The sequence below is a fragment of the Dendroctonus ponderosae genome, unplaced genomic scaffold (assembly GCF_020466585.1).
Source record: "Dendroctonus ponderosae isolate FM_Combo_2020 unplaced genomic scaffold, Dpon_F_20191213v2 Dpon_F_20191213_1, whole genome shotgun sequence".
Classification (NCBI taxonomy): Eukaryota; Metazoa; Arthropoda; class Insecta; order Coleoptera; family Curculionidae; genus Dendroctonus; species Dendroctonus ponderosae.
In genome coordinates this window covers 20847015-20872153 of record NW_026017110.1, presented here as the reverse complement: position 1 = coordinate 20872153, position 25139 = coordinate 20847015, and the positions used below count along the sequence as shown (strand labels likewise).

At 33.8% G+C, this 25139-nt stretch overlaps 2 protein-coding genes across 8 annotated transcripts in view; both read right to left on the bottom strand.

The window, feature by feature from the left end:
* LOC109546398 (acireductone dioxygenase) overlaps nucleotides 1–904 on the bottom strand; it is a 7857-nt gene extending 6953 nt beyond the window's left edge. Inside the window, exon 1 of the mRNA XM_048661410.1 lies at nucleotides 598–904. The gene's annotated coding sequence lies outside the window, so the exon portion shown is untranslated. The remainder of the gene's footprint in view (nucleotides 1–597) is intronic.
* A 5280-nt stretch (nucleotides 905–6184) lies between these two features.
* LOC109546396 (liprin-alpha-1) overlaps nucleotides 6185–25139 on the bottom strand; it is a 112780-nt gene continuing 93825 nt past the window's right edge. The window contains exons 3-22 of one of the 7 annotated variants that reach the window (XM_048661181.1): nucleotides 24559–24723; nucleotides 24337–24411; nucleotides 23497–23610; nucleotides 20939–21040; nucleotides 19925–20212; nucleotides 19463–19600; nucleotides 16301–16510; nucleotides 16059–16240; nucleotides 15737–16000; nucleotides 15000–15288; nucleotides 13883–13972; nucleotides 12526–12680; nucleotides 12425–12460; nucleotides 11062–11263; nucleotides 10747–10898; nucleotides 9541–9743; nucleotides 9212–9482; nucleotides 8604–8760; nucleotides 7731–7847; nucleotides 6185–7476 (exon numbers count right to left, since the gene is read on the bottom strand). In XM_048661181.1, coding sequence (XP_048517138.1) covers nucleotides 7396–7476; nucleotides 7731–7847; nucleotides 8604–8760; nucleotides 9212–9482; nucleotides 9541–9743; nucleotides 10747–10898; nucleotides 11062–11263; nucleotides 12425–12460; nucleotides 12526–12680; nucleotides 13883–13972; nucleotides 15000–15288; nucleotides 15737–16000; nucleotides 16059–16240; nucleotides 16301–16510; nucleotides 19463–19600; nucleotides 19925–20212; nucleotides 20939–21040; nucleotides 23497–23610; nucleotides 24337–24411; nucleotides 24559–24723 — 3291 coding nt within the window. In that variant the 3' untranslated portion in view covers nucleotides 6185–7395. The remainder of the gene's footprint in view (nucleotides 7477–7730; nucleotides 7848–8603; nucleotides 8761–9211; nucleotides 9483–9540; nucleotides 9744–10746; nucleotides 10899–11061; nucleotides 11264–12424; nucleotides 12461–12525; nucleotides 12681–13882; nucleotides 13973–14999; nucleotides 15289–15736; nucleotides 16001–16058; nucleotides 16241–16300; nucleotides 16511–19462; nucleotides 19601–19924; nucleotides 20213–20938; nucleotides 21041–23496; nucleotides 23611–24336; nucleotides 24412–24558; nucleotides 24724–25139) is intronic. The other 6 variants (XM_048661182.1, XM_048661186.1, XM_048661183.1 and 3 more) reach the window with 6 other exon arrangements.

Sequence of the window (25139 nt, the reverse complement as noted above, 5' to 3'; positions counted from 1 at the left end):
GAACAGAAAGGACAAAACGATACGTACAAACAACAGAACAAATTGCACTAAGACTAATAACACGAATAAGACACCCCCAAAACCCACTGCACAACCAACTACTACCAACCAACTACTATACGAACGCACAAACATGACAAAAATTTCGGAAACACTAATACACTTGCAGACAAAATGGACAAACAACCCCCACAACTGGACCATACTGAATCCCCTTTGCCTCGCAAGACCGACAAAACACTCCCGTTTTCGTTCCCCAACAGATACTTTACTAGAACACCTACAAACGCAACTGAACTAAGGACTAAGATCTGTTTGTTTTGTAAGCCAAGAATTTTTATTTTTTATTTTTTTATAGCTGATTAATTTATACGAGTGTTAGGAATAGAAATTAATTTTAGAATAAGCTAGGCTACGACACATATGTACTAAACAAGGGCAGAAAGACCGAGAGAAAGTCAGTGATTTTTTGAATGAGACATTTTTTCGTCCAAGAAAAGTTTTAGTTCTCAACATAATCTCCTTTTTGCTCGATACAGTTAGTCCATCGTCTTTCCAATTTTTTAGCTTATTTAAAAAAAAAATTAAATCTCTTACCGCCCAGCCATTTCTTCAGGTGTAGAAACAGGAAATAGTCGCAGGGGGCTAAATCTGGAGAATATGCTGGGTGGGGAAGCAGTACGTAGCATTCATCGTTTTTTTGTCATGGCGACTACACACGTGTGCACTCGTACATTGTCATGATCAAACAGCACTTTTTTTCGCCAAATGTTGCCGTTCTAGCTTCAAGTCAACATCGAATCTGTCCAAAAGCTCTGAATAATATGTGCCAGTGATCGTTTTACCCTTTTCAATGTATTCGATGTGAATGACACCGCGTGCATCCTAAAAAACTGTGATCATCACCTTGTTGGCCGACAGACCCATTTTGGCTTTCTTTGGTGCACGTTCACCTTAGTAAACCCACTGTTTTGATTGTTCTTTGGTTTCTAGTGTGTTGTGATGGATTCACGTTTCGTCAACGGTTTGGAAACGTTTTTTTTTTGCAAAAAATCGTTCGGATTGCGACGGAACATCGCTAAACATTCATTTAAAATGGCTCCCGGCGCGCTTACGGTCGAGTGTCAGCAATCGCGGCACCCATCGTGCGGTTAGCTTTTTATATCCACGTAAAATGAGATGAGCACTCGAAATTCACTTTCTTCAATTTTCGTCGAAATTGACGAAGTCATCTCCTTTCAATGACTGTTACACGATGTAAATAACGTAGCGTGCTCAAAATTTCACAGCAGTCTAGGCCTGGGTAACACTGTGTTGAGGTGCGCTATTGAGTTGTTGGCGCTCCCTGAGTACCGAGTTATAACTCATCGGTTAATGAGTTATAATTCATTTATAAAAACTTTACGAGACCCGAGACTGGAATTTTCGCATCTAAAAAAAATGTCATCAGCATTTTTTCTGAGTAACGTTTTACTACTTTGTTTAAAAGAAAAAGGAACTTTGCTAAAACTGTAAAACTCTGAAATTTCAAGACATTTTAAAAATATTATTATTAAATGGCCTTTAAAATAAATCTAAAACAAGTAAAAAAAAACATCAACATTTTTCCAGCAACAGAACTGAGTCCTGCGCCGGTGCGTTGAGTTGGCACACCAAGCCATTTGCGCAGCTCCTAAAAATTCACTGAGTTACCCACGCCTACAGCAGTCTACTCAGAGACGACGACAGTTGATGGTAGTGTTGAATTTAAAGTTACTGAGCGGGAAAATGAAAGTCATCATACGTCAATATCAGACGACCTCGTAATTGGCATTATTTTAGACTAAAACTTCTTAAGTTTTCCACTCTTATTTCTGGTTCTGTCGACATTTTGATTCCAAGTTAGTCTCGTGCTCACTGGGCTCCCTAACCCCCAACCGATTAAACTAAATTAAACAGTGTAATTATGTATTTATTTACAAAAATGTATTTATACAAAAAAGTTTTTAGGATCTACTCACAATTTTTTCTCAATATTTAAGTGTTGTCTAAAGTATCGAAATAAGTCATTTAATTCGGTAGAATTACTTACTTACTTGATCCTTTGTTGCTGATGCATACTTTCACGCCTGGCACCCACTAGGCAATTTTTCGAAATAAAAACAAAACAATTACTTTGGTTGTTCGTTATATTTATGTAATATATACATAAAATAACACTAAAATTATTATTATTATACAGTTGATGACAATCATTTCCAATCATACTAAAACTATTTACCGAGATTTAATATATGTATATTCAACAACAATATTATCAGAATGATGTATATCCAAACACAAATACAATTAACAAGTAAAAATATAATACAGAGTATAAAATATTAAACAAATACTTTATCATTACCTGTATAGTATATACAGAAAACTTTATTACTATAATGACTGGTGCTTAGTGCTAGAAATAATTATTAAACGGAAACAACTGTCTCAGCGTATAGTTTTTGATACATACAGTTATGCAAGTCAAGAGGTGTGAAATTTTAGCTTGTAATATAGGTTGTTTGATAGGTACGTTAACGATGGCGCTTGAATAATAACGAGCTAGTTTTGAGCAAAACTACAAATGTTTGCGAAAAACTTAAAACCATGTGTGAAATTGAAGTGGTATTTTACAAGACTTTTGCAATTTTGTGCAAGTAAGAACTAATCAATTATTTTCAGGTGCCATCATTAAATTAACCGTCATTGGAAGCTTATAATATACTGGTATTTGTACTAGCTATTTACGGCATAATGATACAAAGTACTTTGGGAAAACTTATCAAATTTACAAGCTAATGGACGTACAGTCGCCAATTCTGTACTTATTAAATCATATCCATGTGTATGTAAATATGCACAAGTTGTGATGTTGTTCTGACAATATATACTGTACGAAACAGGGTAACATATCTTTAATTGGCGATTGTGTCGAGTATATTTTGTATATAAATTAATGCGTAATTAATATTGTTTAAGCACAAATTAAACTTTCACTCTTAACAGTAAATGGCACACCATTCTAGTAATTTAACAATAAATGAGTAAATAAAATAAAATTTAATACTTTTATTTATTATCTTAATCTACAAATATTGTTTGTAGAAATATGTATGTTAAGAAAACAATCAACTTAAGGCTCCATTTTACTTTGTGGTACGTATCAACCATTTTTAATCCAAAATAATCCATTCGATGATTCTCAACAGTTTCAACCATTTTTTAAACAAAACATTTACTCCTCAGAACCCTTTACGAAAACAAGTTTTTTTTAATTCCAAATGTATTACGATAATCATGCTATGAAGCCTTTCCTGGCCGGTGAAAATATCGGCTCAAAGATTTCCAGGGCTTATAAGTCGTCGACAAGTGAAACTGTTCCTAACGTTTCGTTCACATCTGCCGTGAGAATTATCGAAGGCGATGAGATGACGGTCAAAATTATGTTCCGTGAAATGATAGAAAACAATTCCAATGGTTGACGGCTTATAAGTTTGGAAAACTTTCACCGATAAACTACCGTACTTAGTTTGGCGACTTATAGTTAAAAGACCTGGCGGTAAATGAGATGATAAATACCATCGTTCTATATAAAGCCCTATTGTCAATTTATCAAACCATTTACGTCCAATCGCTCTCTTAATTGTTTTAAGTTATTATAAAACATTATAGTTGATCAGTCAAAAATTAAAAGATTTTACTTTCACTGGGAAATATCACCATATTTTCATGAACACATTAATAGAAATACATATAAATTGATGGACGGTTTAAGCTCGAAAATGTCAAAACTTTGTACACTATTTGCGGTTACATGATTATAATTGTTTTATCATCTTAGGTACCAATCCAGTTATCTCAATTATGCGTCGGTAAACCAAAGAACTTACATATTTATGTATAAAAATTAGTGTCTTTGTCATCACTGGACGCTAAAAATGGTCAAATATTTGTATCCTCGTATGTACCAGTCCAGTAATTTGAACTATGCGTCGGTAAAATTAGTAGTTTTGCCTTAAGTTGAAGGAAGAAATGGTCAAATGCTAACTTTAAATTTAATAAACAATATTCTAAAATATATTCTATACTCTTAAAGATAAGGGTTTGTTATACTATATATCAGTCTTCTAACAACTAGAGTGACAGTGACATAATTTTCCCAAATTACCAACTTAAAAGACGACAGCACCAATACATTAAGTTTAGACATAAATAAAATAAAAACACCAATATAGGGGTTCGAAAACTTCTATTATTCATTAGTAAATAATTGTATTCAACTTTCTCTGCAAATCAGAGCAAATGGGATTTTAAATTTGATATGATGTATTTTATTTATGTCGAAAATTAATATACAAGAATATTGCAGGCACGCATGGGTTAATACTGACTTTGCTGCCATACTCAATTATGTACAATTGAAACCTAATGAATATCACACTCCTAAAACTGAACACACTGTAATGATTTGACAGAGTTTCGAATTGAAAATTTCAACCATCGAAAATATTTCTCTGATTTTAATAAATCAGAAGCAAAAGTTGCTTTTAAAGTTTCTTTCAATAGATATGTTCGTTCTTATCACTTCCTTAATCCCTTCGAAACAGCCATATCAGTTTTCAAATATTAATGTTAACTAATTTTGATTACCCAAACTTAAGTGTCAAGCTGTTTGCAGTATTCTGAAAAAATATTGGTGAAGTCACATTTCAAAACAAACACCAGATATTTTCCAATTAAACAACAATTTAACAATATATGTTAACATTTATAGACCTTTGAAGTCTCTTTCTTAGGAAATTATACTTGATTCAACCTACAGTACAAGAGGGAAAACTCTGCCAAATCGAAAAAAGATATAATTAGATCTTTATGAAACCATAACACATCTTTATGAAAGTCAATTAAAACTAAAAGTTATCCAATTAGTAGTGATCGATTTTCAAAAATGTTACTCTTTTTAATAATAACAACAATAATAATAAAGCATGTAGTTTATGTAATGCAAGCGTAATGATTACGACTATCCAGGGTATAAGTGGGTCCTGATACCCAAATCAATACACATAATTCACTATTATTGAAAAATTGTGCTAAGTATTTCAAATAATTTAATAAAACCATCTCATATTTTTAATTTTGTTACACTGCTCTATATAATAATCGAAATGTTTCAATGGTAACAACCAAGAAACATAGGGCAGAAGTCTACATTTTCCCAAAATTCGTTAAATAAATTAATAAAGAATATTTTATACAGTTTATTCTTAGTTTAGTCTCGTTTAATACCATAACTAATTTTGGTTTAGGATAGCAAAGTTAAATATCCAAGGAGGTGCTCGGTGGTCGTCAAATTGGTAAATGCCAACACCTACGAGCAACAATTAAATGCATGATTCAACAAAAATAATACTATAACAATTTATGTTACACGCTAATAATGGAAAAACATGATTCTAACCCGTTGGGCAATACCATACTGGTTGCTGAGAAGAAAGACATTTTAAGATTCCAATTACTTGTGACATATCTAGATATAGCTAGATGATAGAGCCATCAAAACAGTTGTTTAATTTAACACAAATTTTTAAAATATGAATTAATAATAAAAACATAATACGCGGAAATGTCAAAATTGGACATAAAGTCGTTTTTTTTTTAAATTAAACAGCCTATAGGATTTTTTTTCCTGATTTCAAAACTATATATTCGGCCTATATTTGCATGAGCCGTTTTTTCTATACTACGTTTTAAAAATTATAAATAGCAACAAATCAAGTAGCCTTAAAATTGGACAAGGCGCTTCCTCCACCCGTTGATATCTCGACTGGACGAGCGGGTCCTATCCAATGGCCGCCAAATAGCCCCGACCTAATGCCTCTTGATTTTTATCTCTGGGGCTATTTAAAGAATATTGTGTATACGACTCCGATTAGACGACTCAAAATAGTGGATGCAAGTAACGATATCAATATTAATCATAACCAATATATTGAAAACGGTATAGATTAAATTGAAGTAATAAACGGCTAACACAAATCTAGGCAATAATATTTTACCGACCCGTCTAAAAATATATAGGGTCTCAAATCAAAATCAACAAAATAATTTGTCTAGATATCCTTTTTCTCTTCTTAAGAATGATTTCTAAATAAAACAAAAGTGAAGCTTAATTATTACACATTTTCATCATATTTACTAAAAAAAATGACACAAGTACAAATACAATTTTATAGTTCACTTGTTGCAACTGTACAGTCTTAAAATGGCTTTCTTTATTTCAATATACCTAACCTTTTTAATATACAATTAGATACATAATACTATACGTACTTACGTCACAAGTATTTGTTCTCGGGTTAAAGCTCATAGTCATACAATATCCTAAACTATTAGATATTATAAGCATACGTTCGCATATAGAAAACCCGTAAAGAACAGTGTTTTAACGTGTTCAAATTAAAAAGTATAGGCTGATATACATGTATAAACAAATGAATGTGCTATGCAGCAATATTACTCAGTTGAGTAATATAACTAGGGCAAATAACTAGTTAGTTATTTGCCCTGACTGTGTGCAACTACACTACCGTGCTTCAGTGAAAGATGCACAACATTATCAGGATACGAGTATTCAGGAAGGTTCACACTTATTCACAAAGTGGATACATTTACAGGAGATACTTAAGGAAAACAATGAACCAATCCTTATAAAAGGACATTATTTTTATGAACAGGAATTTGTTCCTGCCGTAGAAGGGAGGAAGATAAGGTGGTGTGTCGCTGATGGATTGGAATATAATTAAAACGAAAACCGGAAAAGTGGTCAGCTAAACTAATTTTACATTCATGTATTTTGTAGCATATCCAAACAAGTTGAAATGTTGTTGCTTATGTCCTACTTCATTGGTTTGTTTGATACAAAAAATTATTTGATGTAATATTCAAAATATTCTGCACTTGTAAAAACGAAATATTTTGTGTCCATACCGAAACTCCGATAATGGGCACAGTGTTTCGGGGCAATTTATGTCGTATACATCAATAAGCTTTTATTCCCCCATAATATTGGTTCAGCCTTTTGGTAGGTTTGAATCTACAAATGTATGCCTATAACAATCTAATTCGAGCGGGTACTTATACGATAAACAGTCGCAAACATGTTAGAGTACCGACGACGTGCTCATATTACGTTTTCGACCTCTAACAAATAGACGAGCTTGCGATATTATTATCAACATTTAGGGAGGTAGCACACAGGCTGCTTAGCACGTTCTGAGCAGCAGCAGCGGAACACTACATGGTCGAGAGATGTCTTTTCAACTCTTCTTTAAACTTGTCTGCCTAATTGGGAAAGCCTACTGCCCATCCATATCAAGACCGCATGTCTTCAGGCCTCCGGTCAGTGGCCGTTCTTAATAAATTATTATATTCTACTTCTAAAGTTTGCCTAGCCTAAAAAGAATAAAACAGATGTGTTATGTTATGAATGCATTTTGAAATAACGAATGTTGCAAGTAATCAATGCTGCGTGTGGTTTTAAAAAGTTCTTATTAGAAAAGTTAACAAGAAAAATTGCTGCTGATGTTCATCTATTTAATAATAAACATTCGTTATAAAGTGTTGGCAAAAAATAGTAAATAAACAACGTTTCGTTAGCGTCATATAATGGACCAATTGTAGTGGCTCTATTGTAGTTAATTACTTACTTGGGTATTCTGTGTTGGGATTTGTAGAGCAAGAGCCATACTATTCGCATCGAAACTCTCATCCAACGCTACTAAAGCACCATGAACACCCGATTCTAATAAGTTATTTCCGTATTCCTGAAAAAAAAACGGTTTAGTTAATAATTTCACTAGTGTTGATTTGATATTATTATTTTCCGAACATTTAGATTAATATAAGTATTGCACAATTTGGATCATTATGTACTAATACATAATACAATGTTCATTGGCAAGAATAAACCTTCAAATGAACTTTGCCCATTAAAAAGGCTTTAAAGTGGTTTAGGTTCGAGTTTAAAAACTACATCTTTTTGCAAAATAATGTTTAAATAAAACCCTTTGCTAAGTCTTTGCAGGTCTCAATCAAACTCATGAAATTATGTATTAAATTCTTAATAAGCAGTTATTTTGCATTTTAAAAAAAAGTGAGTTTGCGTAATAATCACTCTGCATTTGAACGTTTTTATGAAAAAAAAAACAATTTTAATGAAAAAGGCAAACTCAGGACATAAAATTCCAAAAATTCAATAAATTGATGCTATTATTGGTATTTGTGCACATTGTTCAATGCTAATTTGTTTATTACGCCTAAGAACTGAATTTTGTGTATCTTAAAGTGTTAGCTTGGTATATATGGAAAGATTACTGCAACACGAAATTATGTGAAATACGCACTTTATACATTTAAAATTATTTAACATTTTTTCAAAACTATTTATTATTAATGTTATTTAACCTGCTTAAATTGCAAAATGGATATTACTTATTTCGCTGAATATCGAACTTTACTACTGTGGATTAATGCTCTAATAATTTAAGATATTAACTACAACAAACATATTTTTGACTTACCTTTAGTCCTATAATCGCTACCCATCTAATTAAGCGATCATTACTCCATACTAATACGTCTGAATTAGTATTTTCACTGTTTTTCCTTCTATCTTCTAATAAATTACGGTCATAATTTAACCTCTTTAAACATGATATGCCAAATTGAAGACTAGTCCTAAAAAGAAAAACGTCTAATTTGCAATATACAGCAAATATGGTTGGAAATTCCCGGGTTTTTAGCGAATTAAAAATTCAGTCTATTGCTTTTTGTTTTATTTTTTTGCTTTATAAGTACTTTTTGGTTTATCTATAAATCATAATCACATTTTCTTGAATTTGTACCAGCTTGCCACTATTATCACACGACTAACTTTCCGCTAAACTCTTCTAATCTTAAACCTGTTGATTTTTTTTGACTTCTAAACCGTCTATTGCATATGGTGTAGGTATATTTGCTCATAAAAGAAATAATAACATGCTTTCGGTTTGAATAAATTGTCATACATTTCTGAATATCGCGTTTTAACCAATTGAAAGTCCAGAAATTTTCAACAATTTTACACCGCAAAACACTGGTAAGAAAACCATATCTTGCAGCAGCTGTTGCGGAACATTTTTCTACATACCTATGAAAACTGTCAACCATTTTCAGTTGACCGCGCAAGTCTTTCTTCGTCAAATGATCCAGCATCCTGGCATCTACTAAACATTCCATAAAGGTGGTTCTATATTGGGGAAGTCCCAACGATGGCAACCAAGCATTACCAACCCACTCGTGATTCATGTCGCCGAATGCAAGTGTGGTACGAGAGGTTTTCGGTGCGCTAGGAGAAGTTAGCGATACCATCTCTTGAATGGCTAATCGTAGCTTAAGTCTATGAAGCGGATTACTTATACCTGAAAAAAATAAAGCGACAATAATGAATGAGAAATGTTAGGAGTCAGTGATGCTGACCTATTTCTCTTTGGATTTCCGTATCACTAAGTGCGCTCATTATAGCGCCCGATTTAACGTTGGCTCTACAAGCTGCAACATACCAGGCGGGCATGCCCACCCACAATTCCAACCAAGCGACGATGGTTGGACCGTTCCATAGGGCAAATGGTGTTCCTGCTTTCATCGCTTCTGCTAACAGTTCATGACGATAATCCCGTTCCCTAAACACGTAAGTATTAATAGATATTTTCGTAATTTTGAGTCAGATTTGCTTGAGTAGGTTTTTATTTTCATTTTTTATCAACAGTTTTATGAATGAATTAATAAGCGACAGGATTAGCTGGAAGCATTTAGGATGTCTATAAAAATAGTAACGGAGTAATTGCCACAAAAACCAGATATTCGCAAAAAAACTAATTTTTAAATTTGGCAACGATGAACCTGACGGAACTGGAAAATTAAATCCTTGTTTCCTTATGCGTAAATCAACAAAAGTAACAGGTGAACCTGACATAAAAACCTGCTTGCAATAAATATACGACCCACTATGGACTCAGCTCGTTTCTCATATAGAAGAATAAACCTAGTGAGTCTCCACAAGAGCAATTGAAAACTAACCACAAAGATGCTGTGAGTTTAACATTTTTGTTAACAAATATTTACATCCATTTTAAATCAGTTTGTGGGCAACTTTTGTAAAAATTTAAAACATTGGTACTCGTAAAAAACATGTTATAATCAGAAGAATTCGAAACACGCATAATTGTGACAAGACAGGAACTTTCAAGTGAGTTTAATTCAGCCAGTAAAAAATAAATCAAAATTTTAAAGTGTCAAATTTAAGATACGTTTTGTCGAATAATTGATCGCAAAGCGTATAAAATTAATTACTCAGAGAGAGTATGACAAGAAAAACTCCTTTATTTGGGTATCTTCCCTTAGAAGTTACTGTTGCTGGAAAGAGAGAATGCCCGTATATCCGTTATTAGCAAATGATAAAAACGCAACTTCGAATATTTAATCTACTGATAGAGATTATGCCCCACACTTACGCTCACGCTGCATGAAAAACTAGTAATTAGTAAATGAAGCCCGGCTCCATCAAGGTTTTTTCGACTGTTGGCTTGGAAGTATTGAAACCCTCATTTATTTTCACGTTTCGATTTCTTTCATTTCAAAATTAAAATAAGTCTTCTTAGTAAAGCTTTTCAGCATGTCACTTACTTTTTCTTTTGACGCCGGTCAAAATCTACAGACTTCTGGCCCAACTTTCCAGACCCACTCATCGAATCGTTAAGCTCCCCATCAGGAAGGGCGATGCTGCTTTGACTGAGACTTAAATTGCTATCGGTTGATGATCCATCTTTTCCTTTCGCCTTAACACATAAACGTAATTAATGTTAACAACGGTAGCAGTGTTTACAAGAATCAATAATATAAAGCAATTATACCATTAAAAAACGCATCGCTTCATTCCGTTTAATTAAAATGTTTCGTTTAAATCTGGCAAACAAATGTTACAATATTGCGACGTCTTACCTTCTCTTTTTTGCTGAAGAACCGTCCCAGACTGCTTTTAATGCCTTTTTTCTTTTGCGCTGCTGCTGCCGCCGCTGCCACAGCTGCCGCATCTCGGTTGACAAACCCGCTAGCAATTCCATACGCATTTTTATGCAGACTCTCCTGGCTGCTGTGACGAGAGGATAGAGGTGATGGTGGCGTGTGAGTATTCTGCCCTGGCCTAAACACATATTCTCTACGCTACTCTAATCGGCTCTAAATCTATAGGACATGCGTGACATAGCACGATAAATATATCGCCATTAGTGAAATATATAATGATTTTGGAATTTGTTAGTTTTTCGATTCTTATGAGGAGAAAACGAAATTGATTTGTTATAGGAAGTGACGCTCTTGTGCAGTGCGACAATGAAATTAACCTAGTTATTCAGCACTTTACAGTTTTGATTCAAAACAACATTAAAATTATTTGTTTCTGGCGACAAAAAAGTCAATCTATTGTGCAGGTCAGAATGAAAAATTTAGCCCATCGAAAATATGAGTATCTTTTAAATGTCGTGTTATCAGCTATGTTTTATCGGTATCTCCGTCAAAAACATCTTATATATGCATAGGTGAAAGGGTAAGCGGACACACAAGCAAGCAAACAGTGATATTTTCAGATTTACAGTATCATATCGATTTATTATGTCTCTTATTCGGTAAAAATAGCTTTTTAAAATATCCAAAATAAATTATTGTTAAAACCACAGAAAAATTCAGTACTAATTTTTGAAAATTTAATGCCTTATCGCAAAAATTGATGACAATATCAAAGAAGAAACCCCACATTAAAAGCTACATTTGTCATTTTCAAAGTATTTCCAATTATATTCTATGTGATTTTACTTCAATAACGATGGACATGCAATCTTCATATAATCCGTGAAAAGTGTTTTGGAAAAAATAAAATTAGTTTTATTTTTGGCATATTCAAATCAATAATTTTAGACTATTGGTCACTTTCAATTCACATTCAATTCGGCTGGGAAAGATTTAGAGCAATTTGCGGTACTGCTGAACGCCTGCTAGCAAAGGTTCTTCCTGATCGAAAAAAGTTCAACATTTTTGCTTAAAATCTCAGAGATACCAAATGTTTCTAAATCAAACAAAATTCTGTTTTAAGACACATACATTGACACACAAAATTGTGAGCGAAAGGAAATACGTATTTCTTACGATAACACAATCAGAATATTGCTCGTGAGATTGATTTCCAAAATGTAAAAAAACTGAGTTGGCTCAATAGCGAATTTGATCTTTGATTGAAGATGTGAACACTAACACTGGGCACACAAATCTAGCTATTCCTATATGTAGTAATAAAAAGTGAGTTATTGACCTGTAATTGATTCCCGGAGACAGAGCCCGGCCATGTCTTAGCATTGAAGAAAAAAATGTTCTGTTACACGAAAAATTATGAAAATAATAACTGAGGTGTACCTTCGAAGTTCCTCCTGACTGTGAGCAATAGTTTGAGCCATTCGTTCTAATCGTAGCGATCTAGCTGTTAATGGAGATGCGCCTCCCCCACTATTGTTGTCACCCATATGCATTTCATCCCTGGACATTTCAGAAGAAAGCGGGGCAAGTTGGAGCTAAAACAGCACATTAACGTGTAAACTTAACTTGAGGATGGGCACTTAATGTGGAATTGGTACATAAACCCATCTTGTGTTTAGAACCAACCAAATCAGATTAGTAATATGTTGATATTTTTTTACAGCACGAACACTTAGAAATTACGCTGTGAAAGGTTTATTAAATATCAGAAGGACAATCATTTTTTTTCTATTTGATATAGTGATAGTAAGAATGGAAAATTGTTCCCATATATGCTTTTAGAGAAAATACGTTTTGCCTATAGAAACTATTGCTGATCTGATTTAAATCCATATCTTAGATAATTTAGCGAAAATTAATTCAGTTACGGAGCGTCTGAAATGAGCGTGAATTCGGTTAGGAAATTAAAAAAAATGCATTGTACTGCAATGTATTTAATTTTGAAAATGCTTTTTTCAGTCTAATTAAAGTCCGAACACTAGCGCTCACTTCGGAATGCTTCAAATATCTGAATAGTGTACTTTCGACTGTTAAAGCAATTAAAAGCGAGTGGGGTGCCTCCAACCTTTATACCGTAATGGTTCACTTTACAATCACCATTTGATTGTGAAACGATGTCGTTTATTGTGTTTGAATAACATGCAAACGAAATGCGATACTTAAAGGAAAATAAAAGTAAATAATTATACAGCCAAATATGGTGGTCAAGTGTGTGTCTCGATGCAATTGAGGTGTTGGTGTAAGTCAGTGAAAGCCAACAGAAGAGTTTACAAAAGTAATGGTTTCGTGCTAATTTACTCCGATGGTACTGGATTGCTTTCAGATGGTTTCTGATCAAAATTATTCGATTTATTTGTCCTTTTGTTTAAAACTATTTTGCCGCACACGGGTTTTCTTGATTTAACTAGCTAGGTAAACTGTTTGTAAAAATTGGCATCATTTACATTTTCTACTTCATTTTGACCAAGCTGTACTACAGATCACCGAGGCAAAACGAATTGATACGATTTTTTTACAAACGGTGTGCTTGTAGCAGATTGTTAAATTATAATTTGTTAAAATGACCGATACCTCTATTAAGCTAATTTTGTTGAATAAAAATGAAAAGTTACCTACTTATTTAAAAAGAAACCAACTAAAACGAGTAAATTTTGGGACAAATCGATAAGCATTTGTTTAAGAAAAAAAAAATTGTTGTCAGCCATGATAATCGCAATAGGTCGATACTGGCACAAACCTGACTGGATGGCAAAGATTCGGACAAAGTGCCTGGGCTCAAAGTCGAGTGATATTGTTGCAAATGGGCTGGAGACATACTTGCCGGGGCCTACAACATCACATCGATAATAATGACAATACAAAACATGTACAGTTGGCATAAGAACATTTCTCAAATTATTTTAATCAAAAAAATACCATAAACCGAGAAATTATGCTGCAATATTACTGTCATTCGTTTTATCCGGATGGAGTTTAAAGCATCGCAAAAAATTATTTTGGAGTTAATAATTCTCAAATTCTCAATTCTCAAAAATGTTTTGTATTGTCCTTAAATTCTTTTCATACTCCCTCGGTTTTTTTGTTAAAATATTCATTGCCATTTTGCAATTGGTTATATTTACATCGAATGGCATGAAGTGCTGATACTAAATGAAAGAGAAGGAAATGTAACAAAATCTCATGCCGGTTGTAAAATAAATAAACTCATTTATGAAAATTTAGCTTCACTCGATGATCGTACTTCATAAAATTATGGCAAATAGACATTCGCATAATGGAAAAAAACTAACTAAGCTGGATAAGTTATCCGCTATTCATAGTCGGGAGATTTCACAATAGTCTTGAAGGTTTAAAAGCGTTATGTTACAAAATTGGAAATGGGATTTTTCGCAATCAATCAAACCTTGTCAATTTCTCTCTACAGCATAGTAAATACAAGGGGTTAATCGATTAGCGAAAAAAATGGGTGTCCATTGATGTAATATGGATATTTAATGAATTTTGAAGACATTTACTGTTAATACGGTACCGAACTTCGCAAAGAAATATTTTGTTCCGATTTTGTAGTGGCGTATGTATTAAATGCAACCGGATATTTTTTAAGTACAAACCAACCCGCCACTGCTTTTCATACCGATAATGAAACTTTCCACTGACCGAAGCATGCTTGAGCATATAAAATCGCTTTTAATTCTGTGTGAAACGAATGTTTTGCATAGTTATAGACTTTTCAATAATAATTTTAACAAATGAGTTTATTTATGATCAATAACCATTCAAACAATACTCAAGGAGCAACGAGAAAAAATATAATGTTTAAAGAAAACGGAAGGAGTAGGAGAAACCCGGCTCACCGTGTGATACTTATGTAAGTAATCCCTCTGAGGGCTATGGTGCGACTTGGGCGTGGATCTACCGCTTACAGGGGGTGATTGCCTTTCCAGGCTTCTGCCGCGAGCCAAAAGATTCATGTGTTCCATGCTGCCCACTCGCGATTCAAGTTCTTCAGCTCGCGCCTCGGTGTTTTGCTTTTCTTCTTGAATCAACCGGATCTCGTTATTAATTGCGTCCAGTTGCTCTTGGAGCATCATAGCGAGAGTTTGAGCATCGGTGTGACCAGAAGGAGATAGAATATCTGCGGTGCTGTAACAAACAATAATACATTATCAAAAAATATATACTATATACTAATATACGCACGAAGTTGTGCAACTGAGTTAAGCAACGAACTCTATTTCGTTTATCAAGCGATAGATTGTATGTATAAAAATCATTTGAGTGATCCGTGAAGAACGCACAAGCGATTCTACTTAGGAAAGTTATTGTCTAAAAAATCTACACGCCAGGGCATAATGTTGAGTATGAGAAAATAATATCAGTTTTTCAATTAAAATGTTCCGATTACTTCGTTTCATCTAATGTTTGAATGGAGTCAGCTCTTGTGATCTGACTTCCATAATCACTCACAAGGCATGTTCAGTATAAAACCTGATGGTTTATTTCTTTCAATTACGATTCTATTTTTAAACTCAACATTAATTTACGAGTGGTTTGAGTTACCCAAATCAACAATGTACATAAAACGACTTACCTAAACAAACTATCATTATCATCGCCTTCAGCATCACTTGACACGTCGAAAGCCTGCTGAACATTGGCCAACACATGAGCCTGTTGCATCTTTTCCCATTCGTGTTCCGTCATCGACCGGGACCCAAAAGCCATCTTATTCGGGTCCTCTTCGATTGGGGTTCTGCTTTTATTGGGCCTTCGCGGCAAGGAATGCGTATCGAAACTGGAATGACTCGCGCTGCGAGAAAAGTTACTGGGGTCGACGGCACTCGGCGACAAGGACCTGATGGATAATACAGAGATCTATTATAAGAATTTAACTAAACGGGGAGGAAACTAACCTTGTTAGAGCGTCTGTTTGTTGAATATTGTACGAGATTTCCTGCTGCAGCATCTGGCGTTTAACATTATCGATCTCCAACCTCGATTTAGCCAGCTCTTTCATAATTTCACCTTTCTGTTGGTCCAGCTCTTCCATCATCTTTCTAGTCTTTTCAAGCTCTTGTGTCAAATTATTTTTCTCCTGTTTTTCAAAAAGAGATCGTATTAGCAACGTTGATTGAATATTTCAATGAGGTTTTACCTGGAGAGCGTGCATTCTTTCCTTCAGATGATCTTGTAATCTATCGTTAGATTCCGAAAGGAGTTTATCTACTGTAGCTGACAAGCGCGAGTTATGGTCTTCATTCATTTTCAGTCTTTGATTCAGTCTGACCAGCTCTGCGTTTTTCTCGTCCAAATTGGCCTCCAATCGTTGAATGCGATCTTCGGCTGATCCATGACGTTCTTGAGCCTGAAAATCAGGCCATTTTTCATACTAAAGTGTTTTTAGCTATGTAAACTCTTGCTAGCACTAACGGTTGTGTATACTAATCGCGTGATAATTTAATACACAAGCATAATTAATCGCAAAAAAATGTATGTGTAAAAGCATATTTTTAAAAAGGTTTTTATAAGCAAATACGGCATCAATAAGCAATGATGTGAACTAGGGTGGCTAGTGAAACTATTCTAGATCGAATCACCAAAAAAGCACAATTCAAACTGCTGACTTGCTTAAAAATAAGTAGTAGAATTTTTCCAAATTTTTAAATTTATTTTCATTAGTTCGTATAGTTAGAATAGCCTTAAATTGTTGCCAAAATATTTACCTCTATTCTATTTTGTTTTAATTCGAATTGCGTTTTCCAAGCATGAAAAAATCATAATAACATGAACGTTAATAGTACCAAAGTTTTAATTGGCACCAGTTCTGAGAGCTTCAAAATCTTGAAAGTTTACTCTGAGGGTTTAATTACTTATTTACGCTATAACAGTTTTAAGATATAACAATTCAATTGAAAACAGCTTAACCAGACTATATAGTCTTACTTAGAGCAACCAAGGACCAGATTCAAGAACTAAGTGTACACAGCAAATTAAAGGAATCATATTTTGCACAAGAATGGAGCCAATTTTTTGGTTGTTCCCCAGTGTACATCAATCCTAATCACACGATTAATTGCAATACTTTTAACAAAATTTTTCAATAATAATTTCGAATTAAAATAGTACATTTTTTTAATATGCTGTTTTGATAATAATCGACTTAATAAGTAAATTGCTAAAATATTAGTTTTCTATCGATTTTCCAAAAATGTAAACAAAGATAGTTATTATAAATAAAATTGTAAATTGAAAACTATAGTATAAAATCGAATTAATAGGTATATCACGAATTAGTATTTCGATGACGAGAATAAGCCTTTAGCAATAATATAATTTTCCGAATCATAAAACCCGGAAGCAGTTTGCGTCTAAAAACAATATTTTACCTATTTAAATTATTAAGTGCTCCCACGGCTTCATAGTGATAATTTCTTCCGTAATATTAATAAATAATTAAAAATTTTCAAATATATTCTACTCATATTTAATAACACTAAGCTTTTTCAAATTGACGCATCAATCATGCAACAAATTAACAAAAAACTGTACCTAACATCGAAGCAAATTAAATTGCAAAAGGTAGGGCATTCGAAGAAAACTTATTTTATAAAAACTAAAATCGCAAAGCATAAAACTGAGGAATGCATTTGCTCAAAACTGGTGAATTAATTAACTGCACAACTGATATACCTAGAATTTGCTCAATCTTTGCAAACATTTCAAAATATCAAGTTAAATACAAGATAGAGCGATAATATTATACAAAATAATGTCTAGCTCAAGGCTCACTTTCCAACTAATTATATATAAAATCTATACATCAAAAGCTGGTAGGATTATGTGATATATGATATTATAGGCCTATGTATTGGCTAAGATACCTAGCCAATACATCGATTATTGTCTACATCCGTGGAAAATTAATTTTTGTGGTCATAACAAAAAAAGACTAAACACTCTTCGGTAAACAAATCAACGACTGAATGCGAGACTGGTCAAAATACGATAGCGTCTACTAGATTTTTATTCTACTAGTTTTGTGTTAATAGGTATGCTTTTTGTTGTATCTAAAATTATAATTATTGTGGCAGACGAGTACCAATTAAGAATTTCTTGCCTCGGTGAAAATGAATTTTTCCAAAAAAATCTAACTTGAATATTCTAACACTAGCAATCGAAGCAACTACTCAAGAAACAACTGCTTCTATTTCAGTTTATTCAATTTTACTGCTAATTTTTTCAACGCAACGTTGATTTATTTAAATATACGTTTCTTCCATTTCTGTGCATAAGACCCTACATTGCAATTTCGTATATTCCCCGACCGCAAAAATAATTTTCCACACCTGAATATTCGCTATTATGAATTTAGTGCTTCTCCGGAATAGCTACAGATCCTAAACTAATATGCACCAGAACTAATTTCATTATCTAGGAACACACTATTTTAGTTGTTGCTAATTTTCCCCACATATAATAGATTTAATTTCTAACATCTATGAGAAACTATACACACTAGCATGGACACTATTTATTATTTAGTTCAAGGTCTATGGCACTAATGGGTTTATAACAACAGATCCCATAGATATACTAGTTTAAAGTATGATGATTTTTTTATTTACAATTCTGCAATATAGAGATAATAGATACAATAATAGACATTCGTTAAGTAGTAAATTAAAGTAGAACCGTGGAAATAGCCCTACTCGATTTAGTTTTATGGAAACCTAGTCAAACGAACAAAATCATTCAATATTTGCGAATGCCATGTAATTGAAATATATGAAAGATCGGCTTTCAACAAAAAAAACATTTAAAAACCTTAATGCAGTTTTATAGAAAATATTGGAAATTTATTTTCGCATTTTCAGGTTAAATGTTTCAACTAATAAATAAAAGAAATACTTTTCCTTAATATAACTTTCGTAATTTATTTTGAAACAACCTGATATGTTTTAGATTAATAATTTAACAACTAGTCAAAAATTATTGACTGTTTTAAAACTAGAATTTCATATCAATTTTAATCTGGAAACTGTAGAAGAAAATTAGTGTTATATCACAGGTCAAGTTGTTAATTTAAAAACAGAGCTTGTACATGATGACTAAAAAATTTCAGGCAATTTTAGAGATATTAGTTCATTGGTTAGTTACAGCAGAAGTAATCTGTTGACAAGTTTTTCGTCTTTAGGACCTGTTATTAGAAAAGCATAAACCTTCAACCATTTAGCAGAAAAACAAATAGTGTTCTAAACTGACAAACAATTAAGAAGGACAGAGTAGGGATAAAATAAGTGAGCTGAGAGCCTCGTACCTGGGGTCTCACCTGCGTAAGCGCTTCCATCCGCTGTTTGAGCTGCTCTTCCATTTCGGGAAGTTTCGAGAACTGAGCTAATTTCTGTTCAGCAAGTTCCAGTTTTTCTTGAATAGCTGCAATTCTCTCCTCGTGCAACTGAAAATTGAACATCAGATCTGAGAGCAAGCCCCACTATATGTTGCATTTTGATGCGGATTACTAATTCGAACTGTATTGATTTCAGATATGTACGGTTACCTGATAACTATGAATTAATTGAACTTGATAGCAAAGGAATTCAAACAGGCACAGGCATATAAACTAATGTTTTGTATGGCAATGCAAATGATACCATTGTTTACCTTCATACATCTTTTGATAAATCGTGTGAAGAAATCCGAAGCGTTCATTCAACAGGATAATTATTAACGATTTTGTTTTGTGAACTACTTTATGGTGCAAGATTAACAATTAGTTCACCTTTATTTGTGCTTCTTTATGCTGCAACTCTTGTTCCAACTTCTCGTTCAGATCGTGCAAGGAGGTGCTTTCTCTTTGCGCATTCAAGTACCGTTTCTCTAAAGTGGCAATGCGCTCTTCCTGATCCTCTTTCTGCGCGACGTTTTCGCGAAGATCCCTCTGAAGTTTTGCGTTCATGTCTTGAGCTTTAAGCAATTCCTTCTGAGCTTTGGACAGGTTTTCTTCTAATTCGCCAACCCGATTTTGCATTTCGGCCACTCTACGTTGCCACGTGCTGATTTCACCCGTCTAGAAAATGGAGTAAAACAGTTAGGAGAAGATTATGAGATTTCCTTGCAGGGTATATAAGAACGGTTTCATTTAAAACTTGCGTCATCTGCGTTTTTGCAATGTTTCAAAAATTGGTTTGATTGATTAGTTGAACAAAACGTTGTTCTCAATCAGGTTCAGAAACATATTATTGATGAAAGAAGCAAAATTCTTGGATAATTTCGCTCATATTATGCAAATATTAAATTATCAATCTAATGCAGTATTCATAAATGAATATACACTATACAATGTTTCCCTCCGAGGCGGTGGATTTTTCTCAACTTATCAGGGCGCATAGATATTTCAATAATAGAACTTGGTTCGATAAATAAACGACCAAATAACTGAAACCTCACTATAAATCTGAGCTTTTGAAAACGGTGCACATACGGCAAATTTCTAAAATAAAACTATATGATAAGAAGCGAACATCAATAACATTTTCACCAAACTTAGAGTAGAAAAATGGAATATGTGCATGTACATAAATCAATCAATCATGCAGGGAAAGAAAATTTAAATATCAGTTTGGGCGTTCGCTTTCAAAAAGAGCTCTCAAGAATATTGAGATGTTTTCCATTTTTGATAAACGACTGATCCTATTGAAAATTTCATAAACGTGTGCTGTTACTGTACAATTCATTCGCTAGATGAGGTTGTCTTTTCCCGATCGAGTGCCTCAAAGTCCAATCGGTTACTTACTTGTTGCTCTAAAGCCTGTTGTAAATCGGCTATTCGGGCAGCGCTTTCAACGTTTTCACCGTCCACTCCGCCATTAGTCAGTCGTGGCTTGGCCGGCAACGCCTATATGCCACAATAACATGCTATACATTTACTTTACAACATTGACAACATCTATTTCAAAATAGACGTGCAAAGTATATTGAAAAGGTATTTTCGTTTAAACAGCGACTACTAATGGCAACTTGAAAACTTGCATATTGTGTCGGTGATGTTGCAAGTGCGGTCTTCCGACTCTTAACAACTGAAATAGACCTGTAAACAATCAATGTTCGCTACTTCTGTTTAGTAATAATGATTTCTGGCCTTCTAGTTTCACAAAAGTGAGCTGATTTTCATTACGTTTCATGGAGAACTAAAATACCACTTGTTGGAAGACAAAAATTTAAATATGTATAATAAAGTTTAATTTCCTCTGATTTTTTAAATATATTATTAACATTAATAGCACATTTTTAACATTGTTAAATAATAGAATGGATGTGATGAACTGTTCCAGCTGATTATTTTCGAATTTTCAATGATCACAGCCCTTTTTTTCTATCTGTTTGTTTGTGAATTAAATTTTCACTCAGTTTCAGCATTGCCTCCTTCAGTATGAAATAATTTGCTATCTCATATGTATCTCTAAATTCTAATGCACATTAGAAAGTGCGGTTGGCAGAAGTGGTATCCTGAATATATTTCACATTGATCCTATTGGAGAAGCGCTAAGTTAGTGAACACAAAGAAATGAAAAACGCGAAATCTTTGCCGCCCAGAGCATTTCTGCCTAGAGAATACAGCGTGTTTAAGAACTACAGAATCAAACTACTAAGGAGTATTCAGGGCAGCAATAGAAGACATTTGAGTAGAAGATCACATGTTCGAAAAATTTTGATGTGCGCTACGTCCCTATGACGCTTTCAGACGTTTTGTACAAAATCACGTTTTACACATATACACAATACTTGATATTACAAAAATACACATAAAGTAATAAACATGCAACACATAGTAAGAATTTTTTGCTACATGTTTACTTAGACAAGATTCATTCTTATAACTGATGATTACTTGGCAAACAGAAATTAACAATGAAAGACTTTCGGCATCACCCCCAGGACCGGTTTCGAGCCTATTAACTCTCATCAGCTGGGTTCAGCCAGAAATTAGCGATTCCGAAACCCGCACTTGATAATGCCAATGTAATCACATCCATAGTTTCCACGCCAATGCGGAATAATCGATATTTATTTATATTAAACGGATGGTGTTTCCACACAAATGAATGGCGTTTCTATACCCAGCCGATCGTGGAAAGTTTGGATTAGTTTCGAATTAATTTTTAGAAAATCAGTCAGCATGAAAGTGTTTGTCAGGCATGAAATAGTTTGAAAGTTGTGGCCTGGCCATTTCAAGCGTCTAGTCGCTCCAGTTTTATAGTCACATTTTTTTGAGAATGGCTTAACAGGGCCAGGGTGGTCAACTGTAAGTTTGTTAATTCCTACATAATCAAGCTGCAGTCCCTTTTTTTTAACAATTTAAAACTAGCTAAAACATAATTTTGTACAAAACGGTCTTAAAGCGTCATAAACCGTCGCCCCTTAAGGAGACATTTCCTGGCATGAGCTGCTACGTCTATGTCTTCTACTGATGCTTACACCCCCAGTATATTAGCTTTAAAAAACACTTCACCCAAAATTATGTTTTACGATGAAAATGATGATTTAGAACACATAAACGAAAACAAAGCTTTTTTGTCCTGAGTTTGTCCAACTTGCCAGTTTCCGCAGGGCAACGGAAGTGCGACTGTTAACCGAAACCATTGGCGAATCATTAATGTTCCGGAAATCAGGAAGGGCATATTTATTTAGACAATTAAACACTTTCCAACATTCAAGCACTGGAAAGACATACACAAAAACTGGATACGTTTGGATCCATTTTATAAGCCGACAGTTCTAAAGAGACGTTGACCAAGTTGTAACTAAAGCCGCCCAAATACGGAAACGGAAAAGATGCCTGGTATGTCGGATAAATAGGATATGCCAGGCAAATCCATAGACAAACGGATTAGTAAACACAGAGGCAGTAAGCATAATTGCTGATATGTTAATGACTTTCCAGCAAGAGGTTGCTTAATCATTCACAGCTTTGTGAAGCAAGAAGGGTGTCTCCTGAATCGGGAAATTCTTTATTAGATAAAATATTTAGGATCATGCAAACCGGAACATGTTGTATAGACCGTGTTATCCACAGCAAGATAATGGATCGAGACGGATTTTCTCTATAATCTGTGTCGTAGCAGCAGCTAGTTTGTGCAATCATATTATAGTTCATCTTGAACCAGGATCTCTGATAGTGTAATTTGGAAAATTTATTCGATTTTTGAACGTAAATAATTTAGAAATATATAATATAATTAGAAGCAGAATACGAAATCGACAGCTCATGCTCAAATAAATATACCACAACAGTTAAAATAAACACAAGCAAAATAAAAAATGAGGCCTTTTATAAAGTAATAAACAGTATACCTTGTGATGGCTGTTGTTAAGTTGGTCCGAGGTCTCGAGCTGTCCATTTTCCTTTGGCTTATCTTCTATGGCAGGTACATTTGTTACCGGTAATCCCTGTTTCAGATTTTGCAGCTGGAAAAGACAAATTAGTCTGAGTCGGTGCATAAGCAGTTATATTAATGCAGTGCCGTCATTAATCATCACGAACAACTCAATTAAACGCAGTTTGTCATAGTTAAGTGTGATTGTTCGGGTTAAAAAAAATCAATGTCTTTTAAAGAAAAAACGAGTTTACTTGTTTAGCCGAGCATAACTGAATCCACTGCGACACTATTCCTACGTTTAATACAATAGCAGAAAAACCTAATAATTTTCAGGCTATTGAAATTAAGCTAAAGAAAGATTTTTAGAAAGTTGAGAGTTCGGTAAAGAGGTGATAAAACTACTATCTGTGTTTTTTAAAACATCGTAATCTGTCTAAAGTCAAGTTGAATTATTTTCGCAGCAGATTGTTTAAACGGGATCCCAATGGAAAAGTCGGTGTGAATGCGACCAGGAACAAAGAAACCGTGTCTGGCAAAACAGAAGTGATGGAATTAATTAACAGATTTTCGATGCCTGAGATAAAAATACAGCAAAGGTGCAAAATTGAAAATGCTGAAAAAAGAGCTGTATGAGATTACAACTTCATAGTTTGTGAGCGATAGAAGAAGACAACTCACAAGACTAACCTGTGAAGAAAGTGAAGGAAATTAGGAGTAAATTTTGGAAAACTATAAACAGGATGCTGGCGATGGGCGAATTTTAATAATTCTTGAAAACCGTGACAACATTAACATTCTACTAACTGATTCTTACCTCTTCTTTGGTTGTTGATAATTCCTCTTCTAAAGATGAATTTCTCTCTAAAGCCACTCTCAATCTCTCGCGAACCTAGAAGGAATGAAAACGGAAAATTAATTTATCGGTACACTCAATAATTTATCTCTTGAAGGAGTGAACTTTACAGGCGCCTGACAAATAACAAGCTGAAACGCAAAAAAGTATTTGAAATTCGAAATATGTACTTGTATTTTTTACCTTTTCATCCAAAGCCTTGTGATGTTCGAATAAGCTCTTCAACGCCTTTAGAACTTCTACTTCGCTTGATACTCCCGATTGAGCAGCAGCCTGTCTTTTGACTACCGTCATTCGCAGTGATCGTTCGTGCCTTGAGACCAAACATTCTAAGTGTTCTAGTAGCAACTGAAATAAAAAACAAAAAGTTAATTAAGTGATATCAGGCTAAAAAATTGTTGAAAATATCAAGAACAAGTTGCTATTTTACTAAAAAGCGTTGTTTTCTTTTATAAAAGCAAATTAACTTCACTTCTAATAATTTTTGTACGTTTAGATCGTTTGAACTCAATTTTAGTAGGGTTTTTATATTTCTCAGTTTCAACTTTTTAAACACGCTTGATCATTTTCTAACCATGCTTAGTACATTTCAACATTTCAATATGTTTTAAATGTTAGTAGATGACTAGAAGGAAATGTTTTAAATGTTAGTAGATGTATGCTATCATCAGAGTCCGCAAAAGTTTCTAGTGTATGTCAGTACAAATTTCAAGATTTGCTACTCTCAGGCTGTGTTTAGCGTAAAAATAACACACGCGGAAAAA